This window comes from Cherax quadricarinatus, chromosome 49 (genome assembly GCF_038502225.1).
Source record: "Cherax quadricarinatus isolate ZL_2023a chromosome 49, ASM3850222v1, whole genome shotgun sequence".
In the NCBI taxonomy this organism is placed as follows: Eukaryota; Metazoa; Arthropoda; class Malacostraca; order Decapoda; family Parastacidae; genus Cherax; species Cherax quadricarinatus.
This window is the reverse complement of record NC_091340.1, coordinates 19,163,232-19,183,231: the sequence shown is the minus strand read 5'-3', so window position 1 is coordinate 19,183,231 and position 20,000 is coordinate 19,163,232. Positions and strand designations below refer to the sequence as shown.

The 20,000-nt window shown below is 42.5% G+C and overlaps 1 protein-coding gene across 2 annotated transcripts in view; it reads left to right on the top strand.

The window, feature by feature from the left end:
• The window catches only part of LOC128697107 (organic cation transporter protein), a 444,009-nt gene that overhangs the window by 128 nt on the left and 423,881 nt on the right, over nucleotides 1-20,000 (top strand). For both annotated transcript variants that reach the window (XM_070095239.1, XM_070095240.1), the window contains exon 2: nucleotides 14,151-14,339. In XM_070095239.1, the coding sequence (XP_069951340.1) occupies nucleotides 14,197-14,339 (143 nt within the window). In that variant the 5' untranslated portion in view covers nucleotides 14,151-14,196. The remainder of the gene's footprint in view (nucleotides 1-14,150; nucleotides 14,340-20,000) is intronic.

The following is a 20,000-nucleotide window of genomic DNA, read 5'->3' as shown; positions in this document are numbered from 1 at the left end:
GGTGAAGATAAGTACACTATCTTATCTGTGATTATGTTCTTCACGTTGACGTAGATTATTATCTACAGTTGGGAAGACGCTACTGACTCCTCTAAGGAGGTGAATCAATAATAATGATTTTTTTTTTATTTTGAGGGGCGTACCCATTTCCTAGTCTTCATCCCCAACGGATTTATTGCTTCCCATGAATATAATAAACAAATTATCAGTAGGGAAATAACAGATAAGTGATGGAAGGTAGAACTGTTTATCACTTAGCCATAATACCAACTTACCTCATAATTTGTAATATTTTAAAGTTAAGAATTAATCTAAGTCTGCCCGAAATGCCTAGCCATGCTAGGTGTTCTAGTGGTACACTCTGTAATTAGTATTTTACTACATGTAAACCACACAATAACCAAATTCTGTAAACTCAGCATTGTAATCCTTATAGAGAATAAACTTTGAATTTGAATTTGAAAATGAGTCATGAACTCACAAGTTCGTGCGTTTTGCGACTTGCTTCTGAAGGATCCGGATTTTTCAAGTCATTGTTTCCTCAGACATAATTATTGCATTAAATCTCGTTTGTACTTTTCTTGTGATGTTCCACAGGAAATAAAAACCAGTGAAATAAAGTTTTAACTACCCGTTTGTATTTTAAATTATGGTATTTGGACTCATTATGTGAAAATAAACTATCTTAGGTACGTCACTAAATCTTCGCTGATGTCACTGAATGGGGAACATCATTATCTTCGTTGACATCATCACGACTCTCACTGAATTTATAATAAATATCTGTAAAATTCAGAAGATAGAGCTATCGTGCAGGGAACATAAACCAGTCCTGTGTCTCCATCACTCAGCATAGCAAGGAACATAAACCAGTCCTGTCTCCATCACTCAGCATAGCAAGGAACATAAACCAGTCCTGTGTCTCCATCACTCAGCATAGCAAGGAACATAAACCAGTCCTGTGTCTCCATCACTCAGCATAGCAAGGAACATAAACCAGTCCTGTGTCTCCATCACTCAGCATAACAAGGAACATAAACCAGTCCTGTGTCTCCATCACTCAGCATAGCAAGGAACATAAACCAGTCCTGTGTCTCCATCACTCAGCATAGCAAGGAACATAAACCAGTCTTGTGTCTCCCTCACTCAGCATAGCAAGGAACATAAACCAGTCCTGTGTCTCCATCACTCAGCATAACAAGGAACATAAACCAGTCCTGTGTCTCCATCACTCAGCATAGCAAGGAACATAAACCAGTCCTGTGTCTCCATCACTCAGCATAGCAAGGAACATAAACCAGTCCTGTGTCTCCATCACTCAGCATAACAAGGAACATAAACCAGTCCTGTGTCTCCATCACTCAGCATAGCAAGGAACATAAACCAGTCCTGTGTCTCCATCACTCAGCATAGCAAGGAACATAAACCAGTCTTGTGTCTCCCTCACTCAGCATAGCAAGGAACATAAACCAGTCCTGTGTCTCCATCACTCAGCATAACAAGGAACATAAACCAGTCCTGTGTCTCCATCACTCAGCATAGCAAGGAACATAAACCAGTCCTGTGTCTCCATCACTCAGCATAGCAAGGAACATAAACCAGTCCTGTGTCTCCATCACTCAGCATAGCAAGGAACATAAACCAGTCCTGTGTCTCCATCACTCAGCATAGCAAGGAACATAATCCAGTCCTGTGTCTCCATCACTCAGCATAGCAAGGAACATAAACCAGTCCTGTGTCTCCATCACTCAGCATAGCAAGGAACATAAACCAGTCCTGTGTCTCCATCACTCAGCATAGCAAGGAACATAAACCAGTCCTGTGTCTCCATCACTCAGCATAGCAAGGAACATAAACCAGTCCTGTGCCTCCATCACTCAGCATAGCAAGGAACATAAACCAGTCCTGTGTCTCCATCACTCAGCATAGCAAGGAACATAAACCAGTCCTGTGTCTCCATCACTCAGCATAGCAAGGAACATAAACCAGTCCTGTGTCTCCATCACTCAGCATACCAAGGAACATAAACCAGTCCTGTGCCTCCATCACTCAGCATAGCAAGGAACATAAACCAGTCCTGTGTCTCCATCACTCAGCATAGCAAGGAACATAAACCAGTCTTGTGTCTCCATCACTCAGCATATCAAGAAACATAAACCAGTCCTATGTCTACATCACTCACCATAGCAAGGAACATAAACCAGTCCTGTGTCTCCATCACTCACCATACCAAGGAACATAAACCAGTCCTGTGTCTCCATCACTCAGCATACCAAGGAACATAAACCAGTCCTGTGTCGCCATCACTCAGCATACCAAGGAACATAAACCAGTCCTGTGTCTATATCACTCAGCACAACAAGGAACATAAACCAGTCCTGTGTCTCCATCACTCAGCATAACAAGGAACATAAACCAGTCTTGTGTCTCCATCACTCAGCATAACAAGGAACATAAACCAGTCTTGTGTCTCCCTCACTCAGCATAACAAGGAACATAAACCAGTCTTGTGTCTCCATCACCCAGCATAACAAGGAACATAAACCAGTCCTGTGTCTCCATCACTCAGCATACCAAGGAACATAAACCAGTCCTGTGTCTCCATCACTCAGCATAGCAAGGAACATACACCAGTCCTGTGTCTCCATCACTCAGCATAGCAAGGAACATAAACCAGTCTTGTGTCTCCATCACTCAACATATCAAGGAACAACAACCAGTCCTATGTCTCCATCACTCAGCATAGCAAGGAACATAAACCAGTCCTGTGTCTCCATCACTCAGCATAGCAAGGAACATAAACCTGTCCTGTGTCTCCATCACTCAGTATACCAAGGAACATAAACCAGTCCTGTGTCTCCATCACTCAGCATACCAAGGAACATAAACCAGTCCTGTGTCTCCATCACTCAGCATACCAAGGAACATAAACCAGTCCTGTGTCTCCATCACTCAGCATACCAAGGAACATAAACCAGTCCTGTGTCTCCATCACTCAGCATAACAAGGAACATAAACCAGTCCTGTGTCTCCATCACTCAGCATAACAAGGAACATAAACCAGTCCTGTGTCTCCATCACTCAGCATAACAAGGAACATAAACCAGTCTTGTGTCTCCATCACTCAGCATAACAAGGAACATAAACCAGTTTTGTGTCTCCATCACTCAGCATAACAAGGAACATAAACCAGTCCTGTGTCTCCATCACTCAGCATAACAAGGAACATAAACCAGTCTTGTGTCTCCATCACTCAGCATAACAAGGAACATAAACCAGTCTTGTGTCTCCCTCACTCAGCATAACAAGGAACATAAACCAGTCTTGTGTCTCCATCACTCAGCATAATAAGGAACATAAACCAGTCCTGTGTCTCCATCACTCAGCATAACAAGGAACATAAACCAGTCCTGTGTCTCCATCACTCAGCATAACACGGAACATAAACCAGTCTTGTGTCTCCATCACTCAGCATAACAAGGAACATACAGCAGTCTTGTGTCTCCATCACTCAGTATAACAAGGAACATAAACCAGTCTTGTGTCTCCATCACTCAGCATAACAAGGAACATAAACCAGTCTTGTGTCTCCATCACTCAGCATAACAAGGAGCATAAACCAGTCCTGTGTCTCCAACACTCAGCATAACAAGGAACATAAACCAGTCCTGTGTCTCCATCACTCAGCATAACAAGGAACATAAACCAGTCTTGTGTCTCCATCACTCAGCATAACAAGGAACATAAACCAGTCTTGTGTCTCCATCACTCAGCATAACAAGGAACATAAACCAGTCTTGTGTCTCCATCACTCAGCATAACAAGGAACATAAACCAGTCTTGTGTCTCCATAACTCAGCATAACAAGGAACATAAACCAGTCCTGTGTCTCCATCACTCAGAATAACAAGGAACATAAACCAGTCTTGTGTCTCCATCACTCAGCATAACAAGGAACATAAACCAGTCTTGTGTCTCCATCACTCAGCATAACAAGGAACATAAACCAGTCCTGTGTCTCCATCACTCAGCATAACAAGGAACATAAACCAGTTTGTGTCTCCATCACTCAGCATAACAACGAACATAAACCAGTCTTGTGTCTCCATCACTCAGCATAACAAGGAACATAAACCAGTCCTGTGTCTCCATCACTCAGCATAACAAGGAACATAAACCAGTCCTGTGTCTCCATCACTCAGCATAACAAGGAACATAAACCAGTCCTGTGTCTCCATCACTCAGCATAACAAGGAACATAAACCAGTCCTGTGTCTCCATCACTCAGCATACCAAGCAACATAAACAAGTGCTGTGTCTCCATCACTCAGCATAACAAGGAACATAAACCATTCTTGTGTCTCCATCACTCAGCATAACAAGGAACATAAACCAGTCCTGTGTCTCCATCACTGAGCATAACAAGGAACATAAACCAGTCCTGTGTCTCCATCATTCAGCATAACAAGGAACATAAACCAGTCCGGTGTCTCCATCACTCAGCATAACAAGGAACATAAACAAGTCTTGTGTCTCCATCACTCAACATAACAAGGAACATAAACCAGTCTTGTGTCTCCATCACTCAACATAGCAAGGAACATAAACCAGTCCTTTGTATCCATCACTCAGCATAGCAAGGAACATAAACCAGTCCTGTGTCTCCATTACTCAGCATAACAAGGAACATAAACCAGTCCTGTGTCTCCATCACTCAACATAACAAGGAACATAAACCAATCCTGTGTCTCCATTACTCAGCATAAAAAGGAACATAAACCAGTTCTGTGTCTCCATCACTCAGCGTAACAAGGAGTATAAACCAGTCCTGTGTCTCCATCACTCAACATAACAAGGAACATAAACCAGTCTTGTGTCTCCATTACTCAGCATAACAAGGAGCATAAACCAGTCCTGAGTCTCCATTACTCAGCATAACAAGGAACATAAACCAGTCCTGTGTCTCCATCACTCAGCATAACAAGGAACATAAACCAGTCCTCTGTCTCCATCACTCAGCATAACAAGGAACATAAACAAGTCTTGTGTCTCCATCACTCAGCATAAAAAGAAGCATAAACCAGTCCTGTGTCTCCATTACTCAGCTTAACAAGGAACATAGACCAGTCCTGTGTCTCCATCACTCAGCATAACAAGGAACATAAACCAGTCCAGTGTCTCCAACACTCAGCATACCAAGGAACATAAACCAGTCCTGTGTCTCCATCACTCACCATACCAAGGAACATAAACCAGTCCTGTGTCTCCATCACTCAGCATAACAAGAAACATAAACCAGTCCTGTGTCTCCATCACTCAGCATACCAAGGAACATAAACCAGTCCTGTGTCTCCATCACTCAGCATACCAAGGAACATAAACCAGTCCTGTGTCTCCATCACTCACCATACCAAGGAACATAAACCAGTCCTGTGTCTCCATCACTCAGCATACCAAGGAACATAAACCAGTCCTGTGTCTCCATCACTCAGCATAACAAGGAACATAAACCAGTCCTGTGTCTCCATCACTCAGCATACCAAGGAACATAGAGCAGTCCTGTGTCTCCATCACTCACCATACCAATGAACATAAACCAGTCCTGTGTCTCCATCACTCAGCATAACAAGGAACATAAACCAGTCCTGTGTCTCCATCACTCAGCATAACAACGAACATAAACCAGTCCTGTGTCTCCATCACTCAGCATACCAAGGAACATAAACCAGTCTTGTGTCTCCATCACCCAGCATAACAAGGAACATAAACCAGTCCTGTGTCTCCATCACTCACCATACCAAGGAACGTAAACCAGTCCTGTGTCTCCATCACTCAGCATACCAAGGAACATAAACCAGTCTTGTGTCTCCATCACTCAGCATAACAAGGAACATAAACCAGTCTTGTGTCTCCATCACTCAGCATAACAAGGAACGTAAACCAGTCCTGTGTCTCCATCACTCAGCATACCAAGGAACATAAACCAGTCTTGTGTCTCCATCACTCACCATACCAAGGAACGTAAACCAGTCCTGTGTCTCCATCACTCAGCATACCAAGGAACATAAACCAGTCTTGTGTCTCCATCACTCAGCATAACAAGGAACATAAACCAGTCCTGTGTCTCCATCACTCACCATACCAAGGAACGTAAACCAGTCCTGTGTCTCCATCACTCAGCATACCAAGGAACGTAAACCAGTCCTGTGTCTCCATCACTCAGCATACCAAGGAACATAAACCAGTCTTGTGTCTCCATCACTCAGCATACTAAGGAACATGAACCAGTCCTGTGTCTCCATCACTCAGCATAACAAGGAACATGAACCAGTCCTGTGTCTCCATCACTCAGCATAGCAAGGAATATAAACCAGTCCTGTGTCTCCATCACTCAGCTTAACAAGGAACATAAAGCAGGCTTGTGTCTCCATCACTCAGCATAACAAGGAACATAAACCAGTCCTGTGTCTCCATCACTCAGCATAGCAAGGAATATAAACCAGTCCTGTGTCTCCATCACTCACCATACCAAGGAACATAAACCAGTCCTGTGTCTCCATCACTCAACATAACAAGGAACATAAACCAGTCTTGTGTCTCCATCACTCAGCATTCCAAGGAACATAAACCAGTCCTGTGTCTCCATCACTCACCATACCAAGGAACATAAACCAGTCCTGTGTCTCCATCACTCAGCATACCAAGGAACATAAACCAGTCCTGTGTCTCCATCACTCATCATACCAAGGAACATAAACCAGTCCTGTGTCTCCATCACTCAGCATAACAAGGAACATAAACCAGTCTTGTGTCTCCATCACTCAACATAAAAAGGAACATAAACCAGTCCTGTGTCTCCATCACTCAGCATAGCAAGGAATATAAACCAGTCCTGTGTCTCCATCACTCACCATACCAAGGAACATAAACCAGTCCTGTGTCTCCATCACTCAACATAACAAGGAACATAAACCAGTCTTGTGTCTCCATCACTCAGCATTCCAAGGAACATAAACCAGTCCTGTGTCTCCATCACTCACCATACCAAGGAACATAAACCAGTCCTGTGTCTCCATCACTCAGCATACCAAGGAACATAAACCAGTCCTGTGTCTCCATCACTCATCATACCAAGGAACATAAACCAGTCCTGTGTCTCCATCACTCAGCATAACAAGGAACATAAACCAGTCTTGTGTCTCCATCACTCAACATAAAAAGGAACATAAACCAGTCTTGTGTCTCCATCACTCAACATAACAAGGAACATAAACCAGTCCTGTGTCTCCATCACTCAGCATAACAAGGAACATAATCCAGTCCTGTGTCTCCATTACTCAGCATAACAAGGAACATAAACCAGTCCTGTGTCCCCATCACTCAACATAACAAGGAACATAAACCAGTCCTGTGTCTCCATTACTCAGCATAACAAGGAACATAAACCAGTCCTGTGTCTCCATCACTCAACATAACAAGGAACATAAACCAGTCCTCTGTCTCCATCACTCAGCATAACAAGGAACATAAACCAGTCTTGTGTCTCCATCACTCAGCAAAACAAAGAACATAAACCAGTCCTGTGTCTCCATCACTCAGCATACGAAGTAACATGAACCAGTCCTGTGTCTCCATCACTCAGCATACTAAGGAACATGAGCCAGTCTTGTGTCTCCATCACTCAGCATACCAAGGAACATGAACCAGTCCTGTGTCTCCATCACTCAGCATACTAAGGAACATGAACCAGTCTTGTGTCTCCATCACTCAGCATACCAAGGAACATGAACCAGTCCTGTGTCTCCATCACTCAGCATACGAAGTAACATGAACCAGTCCTGTGTCTCCATCACTCAGCATACTAAGGAACATGAACCAGTCCTGTGTCTCCATCACTCAGCATACTAAGGAACATGAACCAGTCTTGTGTCTCCATCACTCAGCATACCAAGGAACATGAACCAGTCCTGTGTCTCCATCACTCAGCATACGAAGTAACATGAACCAGTCCTGTGTCTCCATCACTCAGCATACTAAGGAACATGAACCAGTCCTGTGTCTCCATCACTCAGCATACTAAGGAACATGAACCAGTCCTGTGTCTCCATCACTCAGCATACGAAGTAACATGAACCAGTCCTGTGTCTCCATCACTCAGCATACGAAGTAACATGAACCAGTCCTGTTTCTCCATCACTCAGCATAACAAGGAACATGAACCAGTCCTGTGTCTCCATCACTCAGCTTAACAAGGAACATAAAGCAGGCTTGTGTCTCCATCACTCAGCATAACAAGGAACATAAACCAGTCCTGTGTCCCCATCACTCAGCATAGCAAGGAATATAAACCAGTCCTGTGTCTCCATCACTCACCATACCAAGGAACATAAACCAGTCCTGTGTCTCCATCACTCAACATAACAAGGAACATAAACCAGTCTTGTGTCTCCATCACTCAGCATTCCAAGGAACATAAACCAGTCCTGTGTCTCCATCACTCACCATACCAAGGAACATAAACCAGTCCTGTGTCTCCATCACTCAGCATACCAAGGAACATAAACCAGTCCTGTGTCTCCATCACTCATCATACCAAGGAACATAAACCAGTCCTGTGTCTCCATCACTCAGCATAACAAGGAACATAAACCAGTCTTGTGTCTCCATCACTCAACATAAAAAGGAACATAAACCAGTCTTGTGTCTCCATCACTCAACATAACAAGGAACATAAACCAGTCCTGTGTCTCCATCACTCAGCATAACAAGGAACATAATCCAGTCCTGTGTCTCCATTACTCAGCATAACAAGGAACATAAACCAGTCCTGTGTCCCCATCACTCAACATAACAAGGAACATAAACCAGTCCTGTGTCTCCATTACTCAGCATAACAAGGAACATAAACCAGTCCTCTGTCTCCATCACTCAGCATAACAAGGAACATAAACCAGTCTTGTGTCTCCATCACTCAGCAAAACAAAGAACATAAACCAGTCCTGAGTCTCCATTACTCAGCATAACAAGGAACATAAACCAGTCCTGTGTCTCCATCACTCAGCATAACAAGGAACATAAACCAGTCCTGTGTCTCCATCACTCAGCATACCAAGGAACATAAACCAGTCCTGTGTCTCCATCACTCACCATACCAAGGAACATAAACCAGTCCTGTGTCTCCATCACTCAGCATAACAAGGAACATAAACCAGTCCTGTGTCTCCATCACTCAGCATACCAAGGAACATAAACCAGTCTTGTGTCTCCATCACTCAGCATACGAAGTAACATAAACCAGTCCTGTGTCTCCATCACTCAGCATAACAAGGAACATAAACCAGTCCTGTGTCTCCATCACTCAGCATACGAAGTAACATGAACCAGTCCTGTGTCTCCATCACTCAGCATACTAAGGAACATGAGCCAGTCTTGTGTCTCCATCACTCAGCATACCAAGGAACATGAACCAGTCCTGTGTCTCCATCACTCAGCATACTAAGGAACATGAACCAGTCTTGTGTCTCCATCACTCAGCATACGAAGTAACATGAACCAGTCCTGTGTCTCCATCACTCAGCATACTAAGGAACATGAACCAGTCCTGTGTCTCCATCACTCAGCATACTAAGGAACATGAACCAGTCTTGTGTCTCCATCACTCAGCATACGAAGTAACATGAACCAGTCCTGTGTCTCCATCACTCAGCATACGAAGTAACATGAACCAGTCCTGTGTCTCCATCACTCAGCATACGAAGTAACATGAACCAGTCCTGTGTCTCCATCACTCAGCATACCAAGGAACATGAACCAGTCCTGTGTCTCCATCACTCAGCATACTAAGGAACATGAACCAGTCTTGTGTCTCCATCACTCAGCATACGAAGTAACATGAACCAGTCCTGTGTCTCCATCACTCAGCATACGAAGTAACATGAACCAGTCTTGTGTCTCCATCAGTCAGCATAACAAAGAACATAAACCAGTCCTGTGTCTCCATCACTCAGCATACTAAGGAACATGAACCAGTCTTGTGTCTCCATCACTCAGCATACGAAGTAACATGAACCAGTCCTGTGTCTCCATCACTCAGCATACTAAGGAACATGAACCAGTCCTGTGTCTCCATCACTCAGCATACGAAGTAACATGAACCAGTCCTGTGTCTCCATCACTCAGCATACGAAGTAACATGAACCAGTCCTGTGTCTCCATCACTCAGCATACGAAGTAACATGAACCAGTCCTGTTTCTCCATCACTCAGCATACTAAGGAACATGAACCAGTCCTGTGTCTCCATCACTCAGCATACTAAGGAACATGAACCAGTCCTGTGTCTCCATCACTCAGCATACCAAGGAACATAAACCAGTCCTGTGTCTCCATCACTCAGCATACGAAGTAACATAAACCAGTCTTGTGTCTCCATCAGTCAGCATAACAAAGAACATAAACCAGTCCTGTGTCTCCATCACCCAGCATACCAAGAAAAATAATTTTCCTACGTATGTCTCCCAGCTAATATCCATTTAATTTTATTATTACAAGAGAGTGGACGGAATTAATTAAAATATGATGACAAGCATCTTGCTTTAAGTGTTAAGAAAATTATTACACGTTTTACACATATATTCAAGTGCATCTTTAGCATCATATATTTTCAGCAGTGGCAAGTCATGGTTTACAGCAGTGGCAAACCATGGTTTACAGCAGTGGCAAACCATAGTTTACAGCAGTGGTAAGTAATGGTTTACAACAGTGGCAAGTAATGGTTTACAGCAGTGGAAAATAATGGTTTACAGCAGTAGCAAGTAATGGTTTACAGCAGTGTCTAGCAATGGTTTACAGTAGTAGCAAGTAATGGTTCACAGCAGTGGCAAGTCATGGTTTACAGCAGTGGCAAGTCATGGTTTACAGCAGTGGTAGGTAATGGTTTACAGTAGTGGCAAGTCATGGTTTGCAGCAGTGGCAAACCATGGTTTACAGCAGTAGCAAGTAATGGTTTACAGCAGTGGCAAGTTATAGTTTACAGTAAATGCAAGCAATGGTTTACAGCAGTGGCAAGTAATGGCTTACAGCATTGAGAAGTCATGGTTTCCAGCAGTGGCAAGTCATGGTTTACAGCAGTGGCAAATCATGGTTTACAGCCATATCAAATCATGGTTTACGGAAGTGGCAAGTCATGGTTTACAGCAGTAGCAAGTAATGGTTTACAGCACTGGCAAGTTATTGTTTATTGCAGTGGCAAGTCATGGTTTACAGCAGTGTCAAGTCATGGTTTACAGCAGTGCCAAGTCATGGTTTACAGCAGTTGCAAGTCATGGTTCACAGCAGTGGCAAGTCATGGTTTACATCACTGGCAAGTAATGATTTACAGCACTGGTAAGTAATGGTTTTCAACTGTGGCAAGTCATGGTTTACAGCAGTGGCAAGTAATGGTTTACAGCAGTGGCAAGTCATGGTTTTCAGCAGTGGCAAGTCATGGTTTACAGCAGTGGCAAGTAATGGTTTACAGCAGTAGTAAGTAATGGTTTACAGCAGTGGCAAGTAATGGTTTACAGAAGTGGCAAGTAATGGTTTGCAACAGTGGCAAGCCATGGTTTACAGCAATGGCAAGTCATGGTTTGCAGCAGTGGAAAGTCAAGGTTTACAGCAGTGGCAGCTCATGGTTTACAGCAGTGGCAACTCATGTTTTACAGCAGTGGCAAGCAATGGTTTACAGCAGTGGCAAGTCATGGTTTACAGCAGTAGCAAGTCATGTTTTACAGCAGTAGCAAGTCATGGTTTACAGCAGTAGCAAGTCATGTTTTACAGCAGTAGGAAGTAATGGTTTACAGCAGTGGCAAGTCATGGTTTACAGAAGTGGCAAACCATGGTTTAGAGCAGTAGCAAGTAATGGTTTACAGCAGTGGCAAGTAATGGTTTACAGCAGTGGCAAGTCATGGTTTACAGAAGTGGCAAACCATGGTTTAGAGCAGTAGCAAGTAATGGTTTAAAACAGTTGCAAGTCATGGTTTACAGCAGTGGCAAGTATTGGTTTACAGCAGTGGCAAGTAATGGTTTACAGCAGTGGCAAGTCATGGTTTACAGAAGTGGCAAGTCATGGCTTACAGCAGTGGAAAGTCATGGTTTACAGCAATGACAAGTCGTGGTTTACAGCAATGGCAAGTCATGGTTTACAGGAGTGGCAAGTCATGGTGTACAGCAGTGGCAAGTCATGGTTTACAGCAGTGGCAAGTCATGGTTTACAGCAGTGGCGAGCCATGGTTTACAGCAGTGGGAAGTCATGGTTTACAGTAGTGGCAAGTCATGGTTCACAGCAGTGGCAAGTAATGGTTTACAGCAGAGACAAGTATGGTTTACAGCAGTGTCGAGCCATGGTTTACAGCAGTTGGAAGTCATGGTTTACAGCAATGACAAGTCGTGGTTTACAGCAATGGCAAGTCATGGTTTACAGGAGTGGCAAGTCATGGTTTACAGCAGTAGCAAGTAATGGTTTACAGCAGTTCCAAGTCATGGTTTACAGCAGTGGCAAGTAATGGTTTACAGCAGTGGCAAGTCATGGTTTACAGCAGTGGCAAGTCATGGTTTACAGCAGTGGCAAGTCATGGTTTACAGCAATGACAAGTCGTGGTTTACAGCAATGGCAAGTCATGGTTTACAGGAGTGGCAAGTCATGGTTTACAGCAGTGGCAAGTCATGGTTTACAGCAGTGGCAAGTCATGGTTTACAGCAATATCAAGCCATGGTTTACAGCAGTGGCAAGTCATGGTTTACAGCAGTGGCAAGTCATGGTTCACAGCAGTGGCATATCATGGTTTTCATCGCTTGAAAGTAATCGTTTACAGCACTGGCAAGTAATGGTTTGCAGCAGTGGCAAGTCATGCTTTACAGCAGTGGCAAGTCATGGTTTACAGCAGTGGCAAGGAATGGTTTACAGCAGTGGCATATCATGGTTTACAGCAGTGGCATATCATGGTTTACAGCAGTGGCAAGTCGTGGTTTACAACAGTGGCAAGTAATGGTTTACAGCAGTTGCAAGTAATGGTTTACAACAGTGGCTAGTCATAGTTTACAGCAGTGGCAAGTCATGGTTTTCAACATTGGGAAGTCATGGTTTCAGCAGTGGCAAGCAATGGTTTACGGCAGTGGCAAGTAATGGTTTACAGCAGTGGTAGGCCATGGTTTACGGCAGTGACAAGTCATGGTTTACAGCAGTGGCAGATCATGGTTTACAGCAGTGGCAGATCATGGTTTACAGCAGTGGCAAGTCATGGTTTACAGCAGTTGCAAGCCATGGTTTACACCAGTGGCAGCTCATGGTTTTCGGCAGTGGTAATTCTTGGTTTAACTGAAGCTTACCCGGAACACTTAAGAAGATATACTCTGAAAATATCAATCATATCTTGCTGGCATATTAATTAAGCATCGCAGTATATAATGACAATTTATTAGACTTAGATAATATAAACTTATAAAGCACATATAAAATATTATCGTTACTAGGAGTGAAGGTTAAGTTAACAAAACTGTGGAGTCTAAATACACGAGAAATGGAATGCCGAAGACTGCGAACGATACCATATCTTTACAGTAAGAGGATACTTGGAAGGATTAGGTTCTTGTTTACTTCAGAGACGTTCATGAATAGTTACGTAGTTAAAATTACTAATTTTGGTAACTTTTCAATATTGTGGCTAGCTGGTCTAGTGGCTAGCGCGACGGGCTGGAGTTTTGAGACTCTATGACCGCGGGTTCAATCCCGGCCGGGGGTATGGTTTCAATATTGGACTTTCAAATTTTTGTGTACTTCTCAAAGCAATGATGGAAAAAAACGTTCAGAGAAACTTATCATTGTGAAAAAGTTTTTGAGTGTAGAGCTTGATTAAGCTTGATTAAACGTGATTAAGCTCGGTAGTCAATAAAAAGTTTTCACAATAAAAAGCGTCTGTGCAGCCCTTTTTTTATTCACTACCTTTCAAAGGCCAGAAGTCTTATGAAGGTTAAATAGCTCTGAGTCCACCCATATTTTATTCAGTGGGAAGCTCTAATTCTGTACTAGCTAAGCTGCCCCTAGGAAATGGGAGGAAATGAGTAAAATTAACATCCCTGCGTTATTACATGATTACAAGAGAGATCAAATTTACAGAACGTGAAGGAATTTCAAAGAAAAGAGAAAAGCAAAGTTATCGACAATGGATTTCGAAGCCATCAGTGACTCTGTAGGCCATTTTGGCAGATACCAGAAATACGTCTTTGGTCTAGGCTGTATAGGACTCTTCATTCCAGCCATGAGCGTAATCTGCATGACATTTGTATCCAATCCTGTCAAATACAGGTAAGTCATTCTTCCTGAATATTAATATATGTCGTGCCAAATAAAGGTTAAAGGATATTAGACGTAGAAATTTGGATCATATAAATATTATCAGAATGGTTCCCCTGGTAAGATTCGAGTACCCCGGATCAGGGCATTTACACGGACAAACAGCCCATTCAGTTCTTTCTTTTATTATTTATAAAGGTTACACAGAATAAAAACAATCTTATACATAGTATCCACCGAGAAACATATTTTCTCAAGTCTTGTTCTAAGTGACTAGAAGAAGTTTGGGGCTGGCCAATATATCTTCTAATCTCATAATACTTGACATCTCAAAACAAGCCTACCCCATGGTGGTGGTGAAGGGTGGCTCCAACTGTTGGATTACATTCCGAGAGAGGCTGCGGCAGGAGACAAACCTGCACTGCGCTACTCTGAGAAAACTTCCCCTCACTCCTTCAGGTGTTGCCTTGAAGCATTGCATAGGTCCTGATGATGCAATGAGAAGTGTGAAAGTATTTAAGCTAAAGATTTCCATCTCCCCAGTGCTAGCAGTGCTAGCTGGCTGCGCCATTCTTGTAGGGTTGGGTGGTCCTGTGGTTTAAAGCGTCATGTGGTTCTCGCTTACCATGAGGTAGGCCAGTACAACATGGGGTCGAATCCTTGGCTAGCGCAGTGTTGTTATTGATCAATACCACTCGTTCGTGGTTACAATTAAATAAATAAATATATATATATATATATATATATATATATATATATATATATATATATATATATATATATATATATATATATATATATGTCGTGCCGAATTGGCAGAACTTGCGATCTTGGCTTAAATGGTAACGCTCATCTTGCCATATAGGACAAGTGAAAATTTGTGTATGAAATAATTTCGCAAAAATCATTCTGAACCTAACGAAAAAAATATATTTCATTGTGTTTGTTTAGTATTAAATTACTGTAAAAGTATTTAAAATATATTTAGTAGGATTGGGCTAAAATAAATTGCTCTTGTTATAATAAGGTTAGGTAAGTTTTCTAAGTTCCTTTTGGAGCAAAATTATAAATTTTTACATCAACATTAATGAAAAAAATATATCTTTAAATGTATAAGATAAAATTTTAGAAAGGGCTTAATTTTAAATGAGTTCTTGCTAATTGACCAGTTTTACATATTCGGCACGACATATATATATATATATATATATATTTATATATATATATATATATATATATATATATATATATATATATATATATATATATATATATATATATATATATATATATATATATATATATATATAACCAGGTTAAGACTGACTCTAGGAAAATTCCAGTCAAGCGTGAAGACATTTATTTATTAATTGATTTTATGTCTTTGCAAACAGTGCATTGAGATTTTGTATTTACAATAATGGGTTGCAATACAAAGAGAGCCTCTATTATGACTACGCATTATGGACCAACTTAACATTATTGGCTTACAGTCTACTTAACACTAAGGAGTATATCATAGTTGTACAGTAGGACAATAATTATTTCATAGTTGAACAGTTGAGTAGTAATTATAAATGAATCAAAATTTGTATAAGATAAAACATAAATTCATCTATTCAAATATGCTTTTTGTGAAAACAATGATTCAATTATATTCCTGTCAACAATGGATAAAAGGTTCAAAGTGACTGTTGAAGTTATGATGTGGAAATAACATAAGTGAGTATGTGTGTACTGAGTATTTAGCATTTAGTCTAGGGTGATTAAGTGGCTTTTGAGAAGAGTCCTAAATTGATTTTCAGACTGGGTTAATTTAATATCTTCTGGTAATGAATTCCATATTTTGGGGGCCTTTATGTGCATAGAGTTTTTACAGTGTGATATGGACACGAAGTATATCAAAAAGAGATCTGTGTCTTGTGTTGTGGTCATGTGTCCTGTTTAGGTTGGTGAGGAGAAGTTTGAGTGGGGGGTTTATATTTGCGTGTATTGTTCTGTGTATGTAGTAGGCACATGAATAAGTATGGATGTTCTTAATGGTAAGCAGACTCAGACTTTTGAAAATTGGTGGAGTATGCTGGCGGGAGTGGGAATTTATTATCATTCTCACTGCTGCCTTTTGCTGGGTTATTAAGGGTTTTAGGTGATTGGATGTTGTTGATCTCCATGCACAAATTCCATATGTAAGATAAAGGTATATGAGTGAATGGTACAGTGCCAGGAGAGTTGATTGTGGAACGTAGTACCTTATCTTTGATAGTATGCCTACAGTCTTGGAGATTTCCTTGGTGATTTGTTGTATGTGTGTCCGGAACTTAAGGCTACTGTCAAGGTGGATACCTAGGAATTTTCCCACTGTGAGTCTCGTGACTGATGATCCGTTTAGCGTTTTGTTAATTGGATCATTTGCAGCTTTGTTTCCAAATTGAATGAAATAGGTTTTATCAGCATTCAGGGCAAGTTTATTAGTCATCATCCATTGACCTCTTCGCTTTCGGGCCGGGAGGTTGTGCTGCACCTTAGCACTTGCATTCGTCACACACCCTTGGTGGAGAGCGGACATTGCCTGTTGTGCTTCTGTCTGTTGGTAGCACTGCGAGATTTTCTTAAGATGGCGCAGGCTGTCAAGAGACGTGTCAACACTGTGTGCAAAGAAGTGCTGAAAGGTGCGGTGTATAACACAAATGCATCTGTTCTACTGCCTGCTATCTTACGAGATACATATGGAATCAACAATGAAGATCTGTACGGCATTGCCTTGAACGGCTCGACGAGAATATTCGTGAAATTCGTGACGACTGTGACGTATGACAAGATGGTGGATCAGTACCAGAATGTGTGTATGACAGTTAACCCTGGTTTGGAAGTGAGAATGAGGGACGTGTCCAAGTACTATACTTGGGTAAAAATATAGAATGTCCCCTTTGAAGCGGATGAAGAAGACATTAAAGCGTCGTTTAAGGAGTATGGAGTGATGCATCAAGCAACGATTGGACGATGGTCAGATGGTAAGAATGGGGGACTGCGTGAGGGATCTTTCACTCTCAAAATGTCCTTGCGGCTATCCATACCTTCATTTGTGGCTTTGAGTGATTTTAAAACTCAGGTATATGTCACATATGCCGGGCAAAGGAGAACCTGTCGATTGTGTGGTGTATTTGAACATGTGGCTGCACAGTGTCCACGACGTTCGTCGACCGGGACACAGGGAGCAGGGACAGGAGAGGAAAAGGAAAGAGAGTTGATGTCCCAGTGTAGAGGAGAGCATATTCGGGCACGTAGGGCATGGAGTGAGATTGTGGATGACAATCCAGAGGAGTGTGCTACGTATCCGGAGGTAACACAGGAAGTTGAGAAGATATGTATGGAGGAAGAGGTGGAGTTAGTTTAAGTAAGTTTAATATCTTTTTTATGCACCCCATACCCATGCTGTGGGCGGTAGTCAAAAGATTACAAAGGTACATAATGGGTCCAGGGACTGGACCCCAACGTTATGATAGCTGAACTAGTTACAAAGGTAATGAACTCCAGATAGATCTGGTCACAATCATGGCACGTTACAAAGGTAATGAATCAGCCTCACTCCTATACATGGTTACATGGTTACAGTTATGAATAAATTACAAAGTAATGAACCACTGATACGTCCACACCTGGTCACAATTGTAATGAGTTATAAATACAAATATTAAGTGGGTCTTACACCCACACTAGCTCGCGCGGGCACACACTTATACACACGAGGGCGCACGCACAGACATATGCACACGAGCGTACAAATATATGCATACACACAAGCTAGACGAAGCTAAAGGGGAAACTTATGATGAAAGAAAGCAGGAGGAAAAAAAAAGCGATTGAAGGTATCATGAAGGTGATAGGCGAGGGTGACATGACCCAGGTAGCAAATTTTCGGAGAATCCGGTGGTTCACAAAGAAAAGGAATCGGCCTCTCAAAGTAATTTTCAAGGCAGAATCAACCCGAACCATGATCCTGCAGGAGAAAGCATGGCTGAGAGGCAGGCAGGAGTTCATGAGTGTGTACCTCAATCGAGACAGAACGCAGGAGGAAAGGAAGACGATGAAAGAGACAGTTCAAAAACGAAAGGAGAAATGGGAGGAAATGAAAAAGGAGAGCAGAATAACCCTGGAACAAGTGGAAGGACAAGCACACCCCCAGAAACACCTGCAGAAGGACTCCAGCCACGACACCCCCAAGGCAACTGAACAATCCAAACCAACCATCACACACCGATCCCTCTGTTTCCACCCCCCGCACCACAGTTACAGTATTAGAACAGAAGTTGAAGGTTTGGTACACAAATGCAGATGGATTAACGAATAAACATGAGGAATGGCAAGAAAGAATCAATGAGAAGTCCCCAGACATCATAGCAGTTACAGAAACAAAACTCACGGAGACAATAACAGATGCAATCTTCCCACCAGGATACCAGATCATGAGGAAAGGTAGAAGGGGCAGAGGGGGAGGTGGGGTTGCTCTGCTAGTAAAAAACAGATGGAAATTCGAGAAAATGGAAGGCATAGATGAGATGGGAGAAAGAGACTACATAGTAGGTACACTTCAGTCTGGGGAACACAAGGTGGTCATTGCAGTGATGTATAATCCACCACAGAACTGCAGGAGGCCAAAAGAGGAATATGAAGAGAGCAACAGAGCAATGGTGGACACACTTGCTGAGGTGGCAAGAAGAGCTCACTCCAGCAGAGAAAAGTTGCTGGTTATGGGGGATTTCAACCACAGGGAGATTGACTGGGAAAACCTGGAGCCATATGGGGGTCCTGAAACATGGAGAGCCAAGATGATGGACGTGGTGCTAGAAAATCTCATGCACCAACATGTTAAGGACACTACCAGAGTGAGAGGGGAGGATGAACCAGCAAGATTGGACCTTGTGTTCACCCTGGCAGTTCAGACATTGAGGACATCACGTATGAGAGTCCCCTAGGAGCTAGCGACCACGTGGTTCTGTGCTTTGAATATATAGTAGAGCTGCAAGTGGAGAGAGTAACAGGAGTTGAGTGGGAAAAGCCTGACTATAAAAGAGGGGACTACATAGGGTTGAGGAACTTCCTGCAGGAGGTCCCGTGGGACAGTGAACTGGCAAGAAAGCCAGTAAATGAAATGATGGAATATGTAACAACAAAATGCAAGGAGGCAGTGGAAAGGTTTATTCCCAAGGGCAACAGAAACAACGGGAAGACCAGAACGAGCCCCTGGTTTACCCGACGGTGTAAGGAGGGAAAAACAAAGTGCAATAGAGAATGGAAAGAGTACAGAAGGCAGAGAACACACGAAAATAGGGAGATCAGTCGCAGAGCCAGGAACAAGTATGCACAGGTAAGGAGGGAGGCCCAGCGACAGTATGAAAATGACATAGCATCGAAAACCAAGACTGACCCGAAACTGTTGTATAGCCACATCAGAAGGAAGACAACAGTCAAAGACCAGGTGATCAGATTAAGGACAGAAGGGGGAGAACTCACAAGAAATGACCAGGAGGTATGTGAGGAGTTAAACAGGAGATTCAAGGAAGTTTTTACAGTAGAGACAGGAAGGGCTGTGGGAAGACAGCACAGAAGGGAACATCAAGAGGGAATATACCAACAAGTGTTGGATGACAAACGAACAACCGAGGAGGAGGTGAA